Source organism: Engystomops pustulosus, chromosome 7 (genome assembly GCF_040894005.1).
Source record: "Engystomops pustulosus chromosome 7, aEngPut4.maternal, whole genome shotgun sequence".
Classification (NCBI taxonomy): Eukaryota; Metazoa; Chordata; class Amphibia; order Anura; family Leptodactylidae; genus Engystomops; species Engystomops pustulosus.
Genome location: NC_092417.1, coordinates 83,716,534 through 83,736,258, shown reverse-complemented (window position 1 = coordinate 83,736,258; position 19,725 = coordinate 83,716,534). Strand labels below are relative to the sequence as shown.

The 19,725-nt window shown below is 43.5% G+C and overlaps 1 protein-coding gene across 2 annotated transcripts in view; it reads right to left on the bottom strand.

Annotated features, from left to right (window-relative positions):
- Positions 1–13,162: 13,162 nt before the first annotated feature.
- LOC140070517 (fatty acyl-CoA hydrolase precursor, medium chain-like) overlaps positions 13,163–19,725 on the bottom strand; it is a 104,439-nt gene continuing 97,876 nt past the window's right edge. For both annotated transcript variants that reach the window (XM_072117128.1, XM_072117127.1), the window contains 4 exons: positions 19,530–19,677; positions 14,950–15,099; positions 13,553–13,625; positions 13,163–13,466 (listed from right to left, as the gene is read on the bottom strand). In XM_072117128.1, the coding sequence (XP_071973229.1) occupies positions 13,286–13,466; positions 13,553–13,625; positions 14,950–15,099; positions 19,530–19,677 (552 nt within the window). In that variant the 3' untranslated portion in view covers positions 13,163–13,285. The remainder of the gene's footprint in view (positions 13,467–13,552; positions 13,626–14,949; positions 15,100–19,529; positions 19,678–19,725) is intronic.

Genomic DNA, 19,725 nt, shown 5'->3' with positions numbered 1-19,725 from the left:
TAAAAGCTTGGCATACGCGCGGCAGGGGCTGTCTGGCTATATACTGGGGGGGATGGGCTGGCTATATACTACAGGGGCTGGTAGGCTATATACTGGTGGGGCAGGGACTGATAGGCTATATACTGAGGGGATGGACAGGCTATATACTACAGGGGCTGGCAGGCTATATACTGGGGGGACTGGCTATATATTGGGGGGAGCTCGCTGCCTATATACTGGAGTGGCTGTGGGGGGGCAGGGGCTGGCAGGCTATATACTGGGGGGCTGGCTAGCTATATACTGCAGGGGCTGTCAGGATATATACTGGGGGCAGAGGTTGGCAGGCTTTATACTACAGAGGGCTGGCTATGTACTGGGGGGGGGGGGCTGTGTCCAATGCACTTCGCACCCTAGGCTTATACTCGAGTCAATAGTCTTTTGTGTTAAAATTTGGTACCTTGGCTTATATTCGGGTCGGCTTATACCGAGTATATACGGTATTTAACATACAGGGCCAATGTATTCCCAATATGACCCCTGAACAAGTCCAGGCCTAGATTGATTTGTAACAGAGCCCGTGGTGGCACAGCTGAAGGAGGAGATGAAGTTGCTGACCACGGGATGGCTGGAGATGAAAGTGCTGGCACTAGTAACTGTGCGGCCGGGGTGAGGGTTCCGACTTTTGTGGGTGTAGGTGCGAGCTGCTGGGCCGTCAGCGGTGGGACACAGCGGCCATCTTGACTGTGTCTGAAGGGGGACCTGCACCTGCACCCAGGGAGACAAGCACCGGAGCAGCAGTAGGGGACTCTGTCCCCTACTTCTTCTTGCACAACCCCCTTATGGGTGTTCTGATGCCTGTAAACTGATGGGTGAGCAGCAGGACCAAAGAAGGTGACTGAGGCAAACACTCCCTGTATTCCTGCATAGCCAGGCCACGCTCCATGTTCTCTCATTATGAGCTACACCTGCTTTTGGCCTTTAAAACTGAATGTAAAAAACTGAACATGTAAATGCACCCAGAAAGTTAAAGGGAACCAAAACCATGGAGGCATAGGGAGAACTAGAAGTTAATGGAGGCATGCTGTCATTTCATATGATTAGAATACATACATGGGTTATATTTTACAAATGTTACCGGGTAAAGGACCTTAGATGACATCACTCATGACCTTCGGTGACATGAAATGCTGAATGGTGACAGGATCACATTTATTTAGAGGTTTTTTTACACCCAACCTGCCACACTAAAGAATGAAGGAGGTTAACTGTGATATACATAATATACTGCACATTATACATGTATGTATATAACAGGGCACATGTCCATTCTCATGTTATGCATGCTGCCACCTAGTGGTCAAAGATTTCATTGTTTGATCGTTTGCTTTGCTGTATCTTTAATCTAGCTATCCCATGATGCACTGTTGCCCAGTTTCTCCTCCTCTTTCTGTGGCATCACTTCCTCCTTCCTCATTGCTGTCCTCCATTTGTGACTGTAGCAGACATGTTCATCTTCACTGTGCAGTAGCAATGTGTGTTGACCACATGGCATGTCATTTCTAAGGTAAAGCTATTAAACTAACCTAAGCACATCCATTGCATCCTTCCTTCATGCAAATGGCAACGCTGTGGAATGAAGGTCAGTGAGTTCTACTATCTTCCATCCAGTTTATACAGAGACTCCACTCACCTATCAAGATCTTCTCCAACGTATACAGTATCTGTGGCAGAATAACATACATGTGCATAGCTCCCAACTGTCCCAGATTTGGCAGGACAGTCCCAGTTTTTCACCGTTGTCTCGCCATCCTGGGTTGTTGGGAGATTGTCCCACTTCCTCCAACTTTTTAGAGCTGCAGAGTAGCCAAGGCATTGGGACCAGGAGGCGGGATCAGCTTCTTTCTTTTTAGCAGACATGTGTGGAGGTAGCACTTCCCCTAGATTCACCCAGACAAGCCCTGCACTCTTCTCAAAGTCAGCTTCAAAGCCGAGGAAAAGAGGAAGCAGAGGAGGGGGAGCAAGGGAAAGGTAAGTAACAAAGCTTTTTTGTTGTTTAATACAGTTACAGGAGGATAGCAGGGGCCACAATATAAAAGAGATGGAGGGCAGTTGCCACAATATGAGGTATATTGAGGACAGGAGGCGAAATATGAAGGGAATGCAGGACAGGGGCCACAACATGAGGAAAATGGGGGATGGGGACCATAATATAAAAGGGATGGAGGATGAAGAACAAGGAGCCATGACATGAAGGTATGGAAGGGAGGGCAAAAATATAAGAGGGATATAGAACATGGGGCCACAATATGAGGAAAGAAAAAACTTATCAACTCACCCTCTCCTGAATACATGGAGCTCATCAAGACATCAAAAAAGATAATCCAGCACTAGCATTGATAGTTTAAACATTGCTTATAGCTTTCTTTTATTTGAAAAAGTATTTAAAAGAGATGAGCATTGGTTCAGGAGTAACCATCAGTGTGCATAAAAATGATGAAAGTCAGCAAACCTATGCATTTCAAGTGCTTTGCTGTGCTTTTACTCATGGTTACTGACCATAATTATCAACAAGAGGCCTATGTAATAATAATCATAATAATTACAGTACATGTGCCATACCTGGTTTTACTGTATACATTCTACAATTGAAAGAGAACAATATGGGTCATACTGACCACCTTCTGGTCCTACATCACAGCTATCAATCCATCACATATAACTAGTTTTTCCAGCGTTAAAGAGTCTGGTCATCTGGGAGAGGACTGGGGGTTGGATACAGACCAAGGTATTGGGCTTTTGTTTGAGAACATGCTGGGGACTGGCTTTTCTAGTTGTGTCAATGTTTTTACCCAACATTAACAGGATGAAACAGTTTTCATCTGGCCTGGCAGACTGACACGCAAATAACACAAATGTTTTTGTCAAACTGTTATATCAGCGTAATGTCATATACACGCAGATATATTTTGTCTTTGAAATACAGGCCATGTTTTGAACACATTTCCTGGACAAATCACAGTTGAGGTGGCAGGACCGAAAGGACCATAGTTATCTATAGGTTTTTATGTCGTTGCCTATCCACAGGTTTACTCAGGGCTGTATTTGTGGGACGTGAGTTACTGGGAAAGCTGTGGCTACTGAGGCAAAGGTATAGCCTTGGCTACTGGGTCAGCACTGGCTACTGGAGCAGGGGGGCAGCACTGGCTACTGGGGCAAGGGGACAGCCCTGGCTTCTTTGGCAAAAGAACAGCACTGGCTACTGGGGCAGCACTGGCTACTGGGGCAGGGAGGCAGCACTGGCTACTGAGGCTAGGAGACAGAATTTATATATTGCCCACCCCCCATGCATTTTATAGATTGGGCTCCTTATTCAGTGGCGTAACAACAGCCGTAGCAGCCGCAGCGGTTGCTACGGGGCGCGCACTGCATAGGGGCCCAGGATGGACGGCGGTACCAAATTTATTCAGGGCGTTCTCCTGGGCCCGTCCTCCTATGTAGTATGAAGACTCCTGCCCTAGTGCTTGCGCAGTGCGCACTTCGCCTTCTTGCCACTGGGCTGACCCCCGAGGCAACTTCTCTGCGAGCCGCCACGCAACTCATCTTCTGACTTCGTCCTTAGGCTGCCGCCGGGTAGGCACTCGTCAAGTCGCTGCCAGGCAGCTCATCTTCGGACCACCAGCAAGCAGCTCGTCCATATCGGGCTGCTGGGGGGCACCTCATCCCCGGGCCGCTGGTGAGAAGCTCATCCACTGGTCGCCGGCGGGCAGCTCGTCCTTGGGCCAGCGCTGGGGAGCCCGCCTTCGGACACCTTGTCTTCAGGACGGCAGCTACCCTGCGGCACAACTTATCTTTTATTTATTTATGTACCTACCATTATATGTATATATGTTTAGATATAACGTTTAGATGTGTATATACGTGTGTATATATTTATATATATATGCGTGTATCTCTACAGGTGTATAATAGCTGCTATGACTCCCTCCTCATGCCAGATACATCAAGTTGCACTGGCATAGTTTTGCATTAAAACCAGCGAAAACCGTGCCCGTCCTCTCCTCCAGCCACCGCACCCCTCTACACCCACTCCACATGGTGTGGAGGTGGTGTAATAACGATTTTAATTGCAAATTCTTGCAGTGTGCAAGAGATTGTGACTAATCCACTGCTTCTACGCCAGAAAACTGGCGTAGAAGCAGTGCTAAATCTCCCCCATTGTGTGTGTATAATATATATATATACTGTGTGTGTTTATGTATATGCTGTATGAGTGTATATGCTGTCTATATACTGTATATATTAGTGTGTAAATGTGAGTACATATATGTGTGGGTTTATACCTGTAGGTTGTATGTACATTTGTAAGAGTATATAAAAGTGTGTGTACAAGTACAGGCGGCCCCCTTCTTAAGGACACCCGACTTACAGACAGACCCCTCTGACCTCTGGTGAAGCTCTCTAAATGCTTTACTATAGTCCAAGGCTGCAATGATCAGATGTAATGTGTCAGTAATGAAGATTTATGGATAATTCTTGGTCCCATTAGAGCAAAAAATATTTCAACTCCAATTGTCACTGGGACCAAATTTTTATTTGTCTGGATCTACAATTATAAAATATACAGTTTCGACTTACATACAAATTCTTAAGAACCAACCTCCAGACCCTATCTTGTACGTAACCCGGGGACTGTCTGTATAGAAAAGCGTGTATGTATGAGTGTATTAATGTGTGTGATTGTATAAATATTTGTGCATACAAATATGTATATATTTTTTTAAGGGTAAACTCACACATGGTGTCCTGGCACATACGTTTTGACATATGCTCTAGAACGCATGTGTCTTCATGTTACTAAGCATTTTCCAGCTTTGAAAGTGTTTTTTAGTATTAGTGCAGACGGTTCCGGACGCATCGAGTACTATTACAGCCTCAGGAAGGCCCCTTAAATAGCGCAGATGGCCAGGGGACTCTCTTGGGGTTGGGGCCCCTGGACATTCGCCCACTTTGCCATGGGCTAATGCCGGCCATGGTTAGGGGACACACTGGTGTTCTCAGTGGTTAGGTTCACATGATGCGTCTGAATTACATATAGGTATATAATTAATGCACAGAAAGGGAGGAGTGTCTCCTGATCACTGTGCTGAAATTGCATATGCATTGCAAACGCATCAAACATGTGTGTTATGTAAGTAGTAACGTCTTTTCTCATTTATCATTAATAGTGATGACTATCAAAGTCACACAACACACACATGCTGCTACTAAGAAAATGGCCCACATTTATCAAAAATAGTGCAAACTGCACGATGTGCAGGGTGCACCAGATTCATGAATTGTGGCGCCCTTTCTGCATGAATCTGGAGCCCCCTGCACTGCTTCAACAGAATGCACCTACTTTTTATGGTGCACCTTTAACGTAGAGCGTGCAACACATTTCTGTTGGACACTTCATGATAAATGTGTCTCATGGTCCGATGGAGCACCAAAACGCCCATTTTAGTGCAGTCTGTGTTGCGTCGGTTATGGTGCAACCATGACACTTCGTATATGTGCAAGCAGTTTGCACTAAAAAGAATATTCAAAGTCAGACAGAAAAACTGCTGCAGGGGCTGTAATAAATGTGGGCCAGTCTATTGACATGTGATGATGCATTTTGCCCAATGCATTTAAAAAAAAAAAAAAGCAAATATTGGGGCTCATTTACTAAGGGTTGCGTGCTGCACTTTCGTCAGACTTTGCACCTTTTTTTGCATGGCTTGGACAGGTATTTAACAAGTGTCTGCACTGGGAGTTCGGTGCACGAGATCGGATTTTGCCGCAGCTGCCCTGGCTTCCATGTGTCACAAATTGGGGGGTCATGCCGTTGGATGATCTGACTGATTCGGAATGAGCGTTGGATTTAACTTTCAAACTATGCCACATGACGATGCACTTACATGCACCACTAAAGATGGTGAACTCCGGAGGACATGAGCAGGGAAGCGACACATGCAGGATATCGGACGCACGATCTTAGTGAATCACGGCACAGTGCATTATCTTTGGACAATGCACTTTCAGGGAGCTACAGGGGGAATGTAAGTAAATGTGCCTCACTGTGTGAACGAAGCCTGACACAGTTTTGTGGATCATTGGAGTGACACCTTCTGGGTCAGACACTGATCTCTTCTAGTAATGTGCTCAGTGTCAACCGCTGCTTGATAAATGTGTCACACGGTCCGACTGTGCATTGGAACGCCCCTTCAGTGCAGAAATTTCAGTATCCAGCTTTAGGTTGGTGACACGTGCCATTTTTGTCACTTTTCTGCTGCAGTTTCGAATGCATTGAAGGGTAGAAAACGCCAAGTTAAAATACTTTAACCTAAAACCCATTGCAAAAGCCAATATTCAGATGTGATGCATTTTTCAAGGATGCAAAAATGCAATTAAAAAAATGCAACAAAAACTGCATTTCTGTGGCTAATCTATGCTGAATTGATCTAAATAAGTCTGCTGAGCCTGAGCACGTGGAGAATGTCACATCCCATTCTCCTTTTAATGACACTGTTGATGAGGTAATATTGGTTACAATTCCTGCTATGTAAGGAAATCATGTGTATGTGTCCTATCTCAGTGATATTGTCATGGTCCCTCACTGCGCTGTCACGAACTGAGCTGTAACTGACATCACAGCTTGTGACCATTGGGTTGGGCAAGAGAGAGATAAGAGTATCTGGGTTCCTGTAGACATCTATCGGTCAGAACCTAAACTTCTCCAAAATGCATTCCGAGAGGATAAAGTGGGAGGGTTCCCATCCGTCCCGATCCTTGTGGAATGTATCTGTTCTTTTATATAATTTGGTCAAATGAAACACCCCTGCTAACGCAGTGCATACATAACGGGGCAGTTTTCTGGTTGGCTTTGCATGTTTTTTGTAGTGCAAACTGCTTTCACAGGTATTTAAGAAGTATCTGCAACACAAATGTGTTGCAAATGTGGCGCAGCTGCACTAGCCACCATGTGACACAAATTAGGGGGCGTTCCGGCGCTCACGTGCATCGGATTTAACATGCAAAGTCTGTTGCACACCCTATGTTAAAGGTGCACCACAAAAAAGTTGACCTCTGAAGTGCAGGGAAGTGCCAGATTCATGATTTCTGGCGCAGGTTCTTAATGAATCTGGCGCACCGAGCATTATACACAGGCAGAGCACTTTTAATGCAGTTTCCTACATTCTTAGTAATTGTACCCCAATGTTGCAAAATCAACATCCCCCTCCATTCAATAATGTTTTTCTAGGCCTGATCAACCTAGGGAGACCTCAATTGTAATGCAGCTGGTAAACATTTGCCTGAGAAGGAAGCTGTAATTGTGTGACCAATCAGACGTTCCGTTATTATTACAATGTAAAGAGAGTTCTGGTTGGATAATAAGCTTGCCACCTGACATCTCATATTCATCCAACCAGTTTTTTTGGGGTTTTAGGTCCATAGATGATGCTAGGAATGCCTACACCATTTTTAACAGAACTGTTGGCGCCACAAAAAAGGTCTTTTCCCTTCTGTCACGCCGTTTTTTTTAATCGCCCAATTTGGGAGCAGTTGTGGAATCCCAACATTTTTCACTTCTAAGTTCCTGACACTTTTTTGCGCACAATTAGAGCAGCCAAAAGCTGGTCTTCCAAGCTCTACTTCATGGGTGTAGACAGTTCCGACCATTTATGGTTGTGCGCCAATTCATCAATCCATTGTGCCGTAATCTAACATCCCAGTGTAAATTACTGAACGTTTTGTGTGGGCAAAAAATACAGACCATATAAATGCTGGGCATGCTGGACAACGAAAGGTGGGCCCAACACCTCTATATTTAAAGTTTCAAGATCCTTGCTTTTATACAGAAAAAAAGGGAAAAATAGTATTAAAATTTAGGTACAGCACACACATCTAAAAGATGACATTAAAAATTCACACAGAATTAAAAACATATAAAAAGAAAAAAATTATGAACCAAACACTCCCAATCAATCCCAAAATATTAATTACATTACTATGTAAGAGGTGCCAACGGATGAAGAGAGGAATAGAGCCCCACGTGTATCACCTGTCTTGCAGGCCTCCTCAGGGTATAAATCAACACACGGCGCGGGGCTTTTTATTCATGGGTAAGGATTGATGCATTTACTCTCAAACATTTCACTCTTCACTTGTATATTAATATTTATTATTGGATCAATTTCTTGTTCCTTCCCATATAGCACTTTAATGTATGTTGTCTCACTTGAATAATACAATCACACATTTTTCATCCATACCCTCGCCGTTTCTAGCCAGGGTTATGACCCCCTGAGCATATGTCTAAGTGTATAGATATCTTTATGATATATGTAAAATAAAATTAACTTTTTTAACCTTCTCATGATTGTAATGTGGTGGAATTTTTGCTTTTTGGTTCAACATACGTTGTATACTGCAGACCCAAAAAAACTGGGAACACCTATTGACTTGAGTATAAGCCAAGGGTGGGAAATGCATTGGTCTCCGCCGCCAGCCAGTATATAGCTGGCCAGCCCCCTGCCTCCCAGTATACAGCCAGCCCCCTGCCTCCCAGTATACAGCCAGCCCCTGCCCCCAGTATATAGCCAGCCCCCTGCCCCCCAGTATATAGCCTGCCAGCCCATATCCCCAAGTATATAGCCTGCCAGCCCATATCCCCCAACATATAGCCTGCTAGCCCATATCCACCAGTATATAGCCTGACAGTCCCTGCCCCCAGTATACAGCCAGCCCCTGCCCCCCAGTATATAGCCTGCCAGCCCATATCCCCAAGTATATAGCCTGCCAGCTCATCTCCCCCCAGCATATAGCCTGCCAGCCCATATCCCCCAGTATATAGTCTGACAGCCCCTGCCTGAGTATGCAGCCAGCCCCTGCCCCCCAGTATATAGCCTGCAGCCCCGCCCCCAGTTTATAGCCTGCAGCCCCTGCCTCCAGTATATAGCCTGACAGCCTCTGCCCCCTGTATACAACTAGCCCCTTCCCCCAGTATATAGCCAGCAGCCTCTGCCCCCTAGTATATAGCCTGCCAGCCCCTGCCCTTAGTATGTAGCCAGCAGCCCCTGCCCCCTGTATACAGCCACCCTCTGCCCCCTAGTGTATAGCCTGCCAGCCCTTACTATGTAGCCAGAAGCCCCTGCCCCCCCCCCCCAGTTTATAGTCAGCCCATCCCCCAAGTATATAGCCGGCCAGCCCCTGCCCCGAGCATGCCATACCAATAAAAAAAAATTAACACTGTACTCACAGTGCTTCAGGTGCTCCAGGTCTGTCTTCGAGTTCCTCTGGCTCCTCTTGGATTCCTCCTGCATCTTCGTGTCATGTCCGGAACAAACAATGACGTCAACCACTTGCCGCCCTCACTCGGCTTATACTCGAATATATACGGTAAACCAAAAGTTCCACCACCTGGTACCAAAATGTCGTTATGAAATGGCAGGACCAAGAGATGTACAAATCTGTATCTGGGTTTTTGACAACGATGGCATTGCGAGAAAGGGTCTCTGCTCATTCTTAATAACTTAATGGTACCTTCCCATGTGGCGCATTACCTGCAGATTTCATTTTCCTACTCTGCCCTTCCCTGCTGGATGGATAATTCTGTTTCTCACCAATCTATGTAACTATGATATGGTATGATATCACCTGCTTTCCTAAGTGCTGTCACAAAAATGCAGAGTAGGAACTCAATATTGCCACGTAGGCATAGGCTTAGTCTGGGTTCACATCACATTATTTGTGTACGCTAAGCATATACGTCGGTAAAGCACGTGAAGTATATGCTTAGCGTATATATTGACATATAGTGGCAGATGGATGCATAGTTGTTGTCTCTGACAAGCCGCTAAACGTTCTGTCCGTCAAAAAAATGTAAGAGGGAAAGAAGTAGCAAACTACATCTTTTCATGCTGCAGCCTCCGGCAGCAGCTCCCCCCGCATTTCGGGAGGAAGCAAGGTCCTTGGGCAACGTGTCCCACTGTATAGGCATAAAGTGGGATATGTCTGTGCTATACGTTGTGAGGACACGCCAGAATCCTCTTGACATGTCCTTATAACATATGGCAAATAACGTGATGTGAACCAAGTCTTAGATACACCAGCTCCACAGACAGCCACAGAAGCCTTATACTGCATACAGAGGTACAGCCATGACATGCATACGTAAAATGAGTTTGAGAGAAACAGGTTGGTTTGGTTAAAGGCCGGGCACAATGTTTTACTAAATTATTTTACAATTCAAGGGCTGAACCTAAAAGGAATATGCATCAGGATAGTAGGGTGAAGTTCAAGTGCAGAGTTCTTCAATAACATGATAAGATGACAACACTCAATTTCCTGGGTGTGAACCTTCCATGGGAATTACTGTGAAGCACATGTAACAATGTGTCACTCTCAATCAAGTGATATGCAATGACAATGTCCTGGGATATCTACCAACAGTCAGAAAGGGCCAGGGTGAAAATTGCACAGCATAATATGACATGTAAAATGCAGGAGAAACAATGCAGCAAATTTTTCAGCCATTAGAATCAGTTAGCAAAATATATAATTGTTTTCATTTCTTGTTACATTTTCTAATTGTATTTCAGTTTTTCACCTTTATTTTCTGTCCATGATTATTGGAGCTTCAGTGTTGCCTGTGCTCAATTAAAAGAAACCTGCCACCACATTTTTCACAAATACAGCTAGCAAGAAGGACACGCTCTGTCTTTTTCATCTTGGGCAGTCGGCTCATGCACAGGGATGTGGAATCGGCAGCCTTGTGCATGAGCCCATAAAAAGTGAATGTGGACATTTTCTGGCTAGAACACATCCTCCTTTCCTTGGGGTGTACACAAGCCCTTAGGCTCAGTTCACAACCAGCGTTTGTGTTGCGTTTTTAACAAAGCAAAATACATATTCCTTGTCTTACTGGAGGAAATTTATCATTTTATTTTTTGGCAGTAAAATAGTTTTTGCAACTTTTCCAATAAACAACATAGAGTTATACATAGACCTTAGCATGGACAAATTAACAAATGCATCAGCTTGTGTAAGACCAAGCAACGATTGATTTAAGAACTGCACCCATTGGAATTTTGGAAAAGAAAAAAATAGTTGTAGTCAAATCAGTGACTTTTATGCAACTTTTTCTTTTAAATAACCAAGCAAATTTTAAACCAGAACAACTCAGATGCTAGCTATAAGAAACAAACCATGTTGCAATAAAAAATCATACATGGAGCAGTACTCCAAAGTGTAAAAACTATCATAATAAGTGGGTTAAATGATAAATGTGCCCACTGTCTTTGTGAAAAATCAGCTAATATCCACTAATATTTTTTGACGTACGCCAGGATTACTAACATAAGTGTAGCAAAATAAACCCCTCATCTTCTAAAAAAATGTATGCATACTTCATGATCTCACTTGTATGGTCACATCACTAACCCTGCAATCACAGGGCACAGGATAATTATCTTATTACATATGCATCTTATTATCTTACTACATATAATTTGTCGCCATCTAGTGGATTCAACTGAAAACTCCATGTCCATTAGATTTTTAATTTACTAGTCACCTATCAATAAAGCTCTTTCAGAATATATTTCATATATTTAACATGTTATGAAAAGTTCCCATAATTCCCATACTAACTTGTGCCCACACTGCTTTTAGCAAAATTTGCATAGTTCCTATCCCAAGAAAATGAACTTTATAAGCCTACTTGGCAGCCTGCCTGATGGATCAGCGAGGCCCAAGGATGTGTGGTGTCCTTGTGAGGCAACGTATCATTTACCTCATGTCAGCTCTTCCACCATCCCTATGATAGAGCAGAGGATGACTCAACAGTATAAGGGGTGGAGAAGAGGGACTTGCCAGCAGACTTAAGGTGAGAGATACAGTAGCTATCCTGAATAGCACATGCCCTTGGGACTCCCTGCTCCTTCCGGCAGGGTGCCAAGTAGGATTACATAGATATCAGAAAATTGCCTTTTAGAATTAAATGTAACTTTTAATATGCTAGTAAAACCAACAATCACATCTAATATGTACAAAACAAGAAAACAACTCAATTGTCACATAAACATAGTGAGAAAGAACAAAAACACACTTAAACACTGAATCATGAATTACTTTATATCGCTTCAAGCCCAACAATATAGTCACTACAATTGTCAAGGTGCATAGTAGTGTAGAGAAGGTTTGATCTCACCAGTCTTCAAATGGGAGTTTCAGGAATAGGAACCAGGTCAGAGACCACCTATATTTCCCTGTTGTAGCTTTTTCCTAGCCCCGTGTAGTAGCTCCCAGCCCTTACAAGGGCGGTCCCAGATCTGTCCCTGCTCGTGGCTATTATGCCCTGAGGCTGAAGGATATGGTCTTTCTCTACGCTTTTCGTGCATGGGTATATGCACTCATCAGGGGAAAACATAAATAAGTTTCTTAGTGCTGACTTAAACTAGGTGAGCATTAGCCCAACAACTAGTGGTTGAAAACCAAGCAGTGGCCGTCTGACTAACAGTCATGTATGCCATGTCCATTGCGCTTGCGCCAAATAAAACCGCTAATGCTCACCAAGTTTAAGTCAGCACTAAGAATCAAAAAACTTATTTAGGTATTCCCATGATGAGTGCATATACCCATGCACGAAAAGCATAGAGAAAGATTTAAGACCATATCCTTCAGCCTTAGGGCATAATAGCCAGATCAGGGGCAGCCCTTGTAAGGGCTGGGAGCTACTACACGGGGCTAAGAAATAGCAAAATATAGGTGGTCTATGACCTGGATTCTATTCCTGGAACACCCGTCTGAAGACTGGTGAGATCAAACCTTTTCTTCATTATTATGCACCTTGTCAATTGTAGTGACTATATTGTTGGTCTTCAAGCGATATAAGGTAATACATGATTCAGTGTTTAAGTGTGTTTTTGTCCATTCTCACTAGGTTTATGTGACAATTGAGTTGTTTTCTTGTTTTGTACATATTAGATGTGATTGTTGGTTTTACTAGCATATTAAAAGTTACGTTTTAATTCTAAAAGGCAATTTGCTACTATTTATTCAATATATGGTTGCCGTGTTGAGTAGCTAGTCCTTTATGTCTAATTGTTGATACTGTTTTGGATTGGCATTTATGCTTATATATCTACAAGTAGGATTACAGAAAAGCAGAAAAGAAATAAATTATTTTCCATTTTCTGATTTGTGAAAATAACGTGCCCCCTGCCTGCTCATGTTATATGCTTTGTACTTTGTGGGTGTTGTGTTGGAACATTCTTGTTACAATCTACAGCTCCTTGTGATCATCCTTTGCTCCGGACAGGATTTTCTTTGGAAGAATCTCTGCCCAAAACTTGACCCTTTTCTCCTTCAGCTGTGAAGACGATTTCTGCTTCAAATTAAGTTCCAGATATTGTCCATCTGTGCCGTACTGCGGCCATGCTGTAAGACCTGGACTATTGGGGTCCCTGCAGAACACAATGTGGTGTTATTATTAGTTAACAGGTAAGAATTCAACACCCGCCAAATAACTCTGGACATCCTGTGGTCTTACCCATTTCTAGCAAAGTTTGCCCAGTATCTCATAACTGTCCTGGCCAGGTGTTTCTCTTCATTGGTTGCGCTTCCTGTTAAAGAAAACCACATAACTGTTTGTTACAAAACTTTATCCTGTCTGATGGGTCTATTCACATCCAGCATTAGTGACGCAGGTAAAATGGAAACAAAGTGGTTGCAGTTTTTACTGGAGAAAAAAGAATTATTCTGAAAATTATAAACACATTGCAAACTATGTCAAGACTGTATACGTTTTTCACAAAGTAGTTTTGGCACAAAATTTAAGAAAATCAAGTATGAATAAACCTGAGACACTTTGTCACTGATCCGGGCATTGTGATTGTGGTAATCTTCTTATATTTGTTATCTGTGGCCTTCTTCCTTCTAAAATCAACTTTTAACAATGATGCTAATAAACCAGAATGGTTCATTACCAGAGCCCCTCCGTGCTGCAGATTTGGTGATACTTCCTCTGCTGTTTGAGATTACATCAGGCAGAGGGAGGGGTGAAAGTGCTGAGAGAACAGAAAAGAGAACGTTAAAGAGCTTGGTAACGCAGGCAATGGATCCCAAATATCAGAAGATTACCACAGTCACAGTGTCTGGATCTATGAATAAGTGTCCCTGGTTTATCATGCTTGAACCTGTCAACAGGGACCTCATTTTCACTAAAGACAGGTTGCAGAAGCTCATTACAGCTGCATTGCAGATATGCCTTTCTGCTTTCCCTAAGCATTTGCATTACAATACAATTGTTTGTAATAACTTATCTCGCACCTTGGCAGAATGCTCTGTGTAGTCCCAGGGGTTGGGTTTTGCTTTTGGTGCATTTCAAAAAGCAACATGTGACTTGTCTGTGCTGCAGACTGCTCAGCTCTCATTCCCTACCTTTGTCCTCCTGTACAGCTCCTGCTTCCCCAACTGATATCAGCTCACCTGAACTGAGCAGTCTACAAGTCATATGTTGTTTTCTGAAATGCATCCAAACCAAAGCCCACCCCCTGGGACTACACAGATGATTCTGTCAGGGTGCAAGGTAAGTTATAACAGACAATTACTGTATATTGTAATGCAAATACTTAGAGGAAGCATATTTGCAATGCAGCTGTAATGGGCTTTTGCAACAGGTCTTAAGTGAAAATGAGGTCCCTGATGACAGGTTCCCTTTAATTTTGATATTGTAGATTTCCTTTAACTGCACCTCACCTGCGGTGAGCTTGCTGCTGATACAGCTGTGTGTCTGACAATCTCCATTATCTCCAAAAAGACTAGTTCTTTGAATAGCTATAACCCTTATACAGACTTGCACATAGGCCCTGCACATATGTGGCTGACATCTGAACAATACCTGGACTTACTTTAGGAAAATTCTACAAAAATCTCGCTTTGACTCACCAGCTAATATTTTGCCATCCTGCAGGAATGGTCCTCCAAGCACAAAGATAATCTCATCACCGTGATCGCCTCTCACATAGGAGGGTCTTGTAGGAGCCAGTAAGGATGGTGGGTGCTGATACTCATAAAAGTAAACAGGGAGGCCCATATCTGATGAATGAAAAGAAGAGATGCTGTTCAAATCCTTTTAACCGAATGTATGTCCACTTGGCCATAGTCGGGCGGACATACGTCCGGCGCCATCAAGAGGAGAAGGGTTGACCGCTCCCCTCTCCGTAAAGATACACGGCGCACAGCGCCGTAACACAGTCAGAAGACATGTCCTATCTTTTCCCTGTGTACAGAGTAGTACGGTGCCACATGTATGCTGCACCATACTGCTCCGCACCGCTCCGTGCGCCCATTGCTGGCCTATGTGGGATGTATATACGGCCGTAAGCTTGCGTGAGAATGCAGCCTAACTCATTGGCCCAGATCTATTTTCCTGGCTGCGCCAGTTTTCTATCTAACATTGTACATAAAAAATGTGCAATCAGCTTCCAATCGTGATAGTTTAGTGTATGTAATCTTTGGCTGCACAATTAGGGGCAGAGCCAAGGTCACATATCTCAAGGATCATAACCACACATGGCTTCTAGCTATTGAATAGACAGTCACTGCAGTTGGAAATCAACACAACACTGGCCAAACTGGATGCACTGCAACCAACTGACTACAGCCAAACGTAGTGATGATCACTACGTTACCAGTGGCCATCTTCTGTCCTGTGTCTGCTCTATGCTGAGAAAATCAACGGACTGATTAATAATAATAATAGTAATAATTCCTTTATTTATATAGAGCACACAGATTACAAAGCACTACCCAAATCGGTCCCTGTCCCCAGTGGGGCTCACAATCTAATCATCCTACCAGTATGTTTTGGAGTGTGGGAGGAAACCGGAGGATCTGGAGGAAACCCACGCAAATACGGAGAGAACATACAAACTCTTTGCAGTAATTCTAACCACTAAGCCACCGTGCCACCCCAGGATCAGTAGCATTTTAATTCACCATCATACTGTATGTCCACAACATTTTTCTGCTTATGGGAATAACATTTTAAATAACTAATTACATATAAGCTTATATTTTATTGACCCATTTTTATATGAATTGTGATTATTCCTGGAATACCCCTTTAAGGACTTATTTTATGTCCATGTCCATGTATGATCTTATGTCCATAATTTTATGCAACCAATTTACATCTCACTTCAAAGTTGATTTTCTGGGTGAAACATGATATGGAAGGTGTTAAGCTGCTTGATCGCATACTGTTTGTTTTCTATTTCTACAAACAGGCTCCCTTTAATGGTCATGAGTGTAGATGAGCGGCCCGACACTCTCATTCGGGGTTGAGGTTTGGCTGCGTAACCTGGACGTATTGACGAACTGGCGCACGAAAAACCACTACAGTGAACTGACTACTCTTACAACTAGTCATTGCTATGAATCATGTTTTAATGGAGTTAATGATGTTCACACATGTGTTGCATTGTACCTACTATTAGTTTGTCTAGCTTGCCGCGCCACAATATTGAATTTTCTGGAGCACAGGCTATTTTCTGTCCGGTCACACCCCCGGACAGTTTTCTGATGTAGATAAATTGATACATCTCCCCTAGTGACAGGTTCCCATTGAGCCAGTTTTTTGGTGGCTGCTTTTTTTTTATGTGGGCATCACAATTTACCTTCTTTTCCGACACTCATAGCAATTCTTTCCTTTTGCTTAATTTGGGTGCAGCGTTTGAATCCCAACACTGTTCCTACCCTTCTAGCTTCTCTGAAATTTTTTTGTCGGATAATCAATCTATCAATCAATCTATAAACCCATTTATTAATGTGATTTGTCATTTCTGACGCTCATTTGTTCATCTTACAGTAAGCCAAATACATTAAGGCCATGCACCATGATATAACATTACAGTGCAAATCACAGCTAAAATAGGGCACCAAAAAATACCAAGAGCAAAAAATAATAAATGCCCCCCCCCCATTGATTTTTCATAAAGCTGTTTTTTTAGGGGGAAGGGTTCAAAAGATCTTTATTGGTTGCTTCACTTATATACATCATAGTATAGTTTAAAGGGAACCTGTGATCAGTAATTGGCTGCTACCAGTATGCTAGTTTTTGTTTCTTTCATGGTCCATTGTGGTGATATCATTCAGAAAATCAACTTTGAAATGAGATGTAAATTGATTGTTTAAGTCAAGAAGGCGGAGAGTTTAACACTGAAGTAAAGTGGGGAGCTCTGTAAACCTCCTCCTGTGATTGATATTGTGCATCAGACTTCAAGAGATCTGGTTAGTGATGTCTCTGGATGCAGAACTATCAATTACTGTGAAGGGGGCTTTATGAGGAAGAGAGAGCTTGACTTCAGTGTTAAATTCTCCGCCTCCTTGACTTTATACAACTAGTTTACATCTCACTTCAAACTAGATTTTCTGCATGATGCCACCACACTGGGTTACTGCCTGGAAAGGCAACAGTTAAATTGGTGTGAGTAATTATCCAATGATGTGGCTGTATTGTTAGCTGTAGTGTGATTGGAAAGGTGCTTCCACCTGACCAGGGGGAGTAAAAAAAATCCCATGCTCAGTGAAAGAACGTGGTCTGAGTCCAGAGAGCAAAGTCAGAGTGAAGAGAGAACCAGTGTGTGCAGCACACTTTCAGTGCTGCCACAGATTCTAATCCCAGGAATTGATAGTGCTTCTGCCCTACTGCCTGACACACAGGGTGAGTCAGGAAACTCTAGCCGAGAGCTGCAGCTTCCACAATTTGGAGACAGCTCCACCTCAACTATCCCAGCCTGCACCTACTATCAGGTGGGTGCACCAATCCTGCAGATCACTCTCCATGACCACTCCAGTAATCCGAATCTGCTGTTTGATTATTTTGCGCTGTTGCCTGCTGTCTGAAGTTCATTGAAGAACTGTAAGTTGATTTGCACAACGTTGCCTCCATCTGATTCCTGGATACGGCTGTTTACCACCCCGGGCTCCCCCATCCATTACCCAGGGACTTATCCTACAGACACTAAGGGGTTACCCCAGGGAGAACCATTGCATCAGCCTCTCCCTCCATATTTCTTGCACACACCACCTGCTGGAGACCTGCCAGGCTATAGGACAGCCCTCCGGTCCCCATGCCAAGCACTGTGACCACAGTGTGCCTGCCACTCACGTATTCTGGACCCCGGCTGCCTCCAGGCCCACAAGAAAGGCTAGGCCCTGGTGGGGGATGTTGCAAGTACAAATGGACAATTTCTAGCATTAAACAAGTGTAAACTTTCCAAATATGGGAAGCAAGAAATCATCTGTGACATAACAGCGAATGGGTAGGAGGCAATAATGGGAAATGGAGGTAAAATGGGGAAGTCTCTTTGTAATAATCGTTAGAGTACATCAAGACATTGGGGGACATTTACTATGGCGTTTCCACCAGTTTTGTGGTGCTCTCACCACATGTTCTGCTCTCAGACCTATTTATTAGCTGGCGGCGCCAGAAAAAATGACTTTTTCCGTCTGCTCCGACTCTTCTCCGAAAAGGGGCGTGGCTTTGGCGGAGTGGAAACTCAGACACAATTAATATATGTCGCAGCCCTTTTTGGGCGCTGTAAACTGGCGGAAAGTAGACAGAAAACTGGTCTAGCAGGGACTGTTGGACACATTTCTGGTGCTCGGGACAGATTTTGGTCCCAGGGACAGAAAATGGTCTTCGCGCCAGAAATGTCTCTGCACAGCTCTACAATATTAAATGTGTATCTTCTTTCCCAGAGCAGGTCGGTAACAAAGCCAATGCAGACACCGACACTTTAAGTAAATGTCCCCCATTGTGATCTCTTAACAGCTAAGAGGGAGAGGTATAGCCTATTTAGGTAACCTATTAGGGTACCAGTATCATTGGAAGAAAGAGTTCCACAATCCATGTGAATCTGGAGGGCCCTAGCAGGCTCTTTCTGATGGTAATTATGTGTAATAGATTGCTATGAGCTGTGTCGGTATAACCAGGCTCAGGTGGCGCCTATTTTCTCCATGGCAGCATAATGAAAGATCCTGTCATAGACAAGATCTGTCAATGTGCATGTCAGCCTATGCACCTTCACATTAGTATGGCAGTGTATTACTTTGAACAAGCTATCAGATGTATATTTAAGATGTAAGTATATTTATATACTTACACAGATCTGCCCCAGTAGCTGCTAACCACATGGGGGAAGTACATGGCAGGAATTAGAGATCCCTAGTCCCGTTGTTAGGCTTTTCCCTCCCTCACTCCCAACATTTCATGATGTTGTGAGAGATGTGTACTGTTATATACAGATTATGCTGTAAAATGTGCTCATCCTGGTGCACATCCTTCATTCTTTAGTGTGTCAGGTCTAGAACTGCAGGTCCCATAGCAGCTGCTATGGCTGCTACCACTGTAGATATACCCCTGGACTGGTTATATTGTGATACCTTAATGTATTTCTTATAACATTAAAAACTACTCCCAGCATGTCCTAACAACAAATATCTCTACTCCATCTGAATACCTTGATGATATCGTGCAATCTTTAAAGCCGGTATAACAAACATTATGTCGCCACACAGGTCCAGAAAACGGTCACGGATCTCTACTGGATTAGTGGTGCCACCAAGATACTCTTCAACAACAAAAGGAATGGCTTCAGGACTCAGACCCTAAAAAAAAAAATCACCATTCAGCAGAATAATCAGCAGAATGTTTTA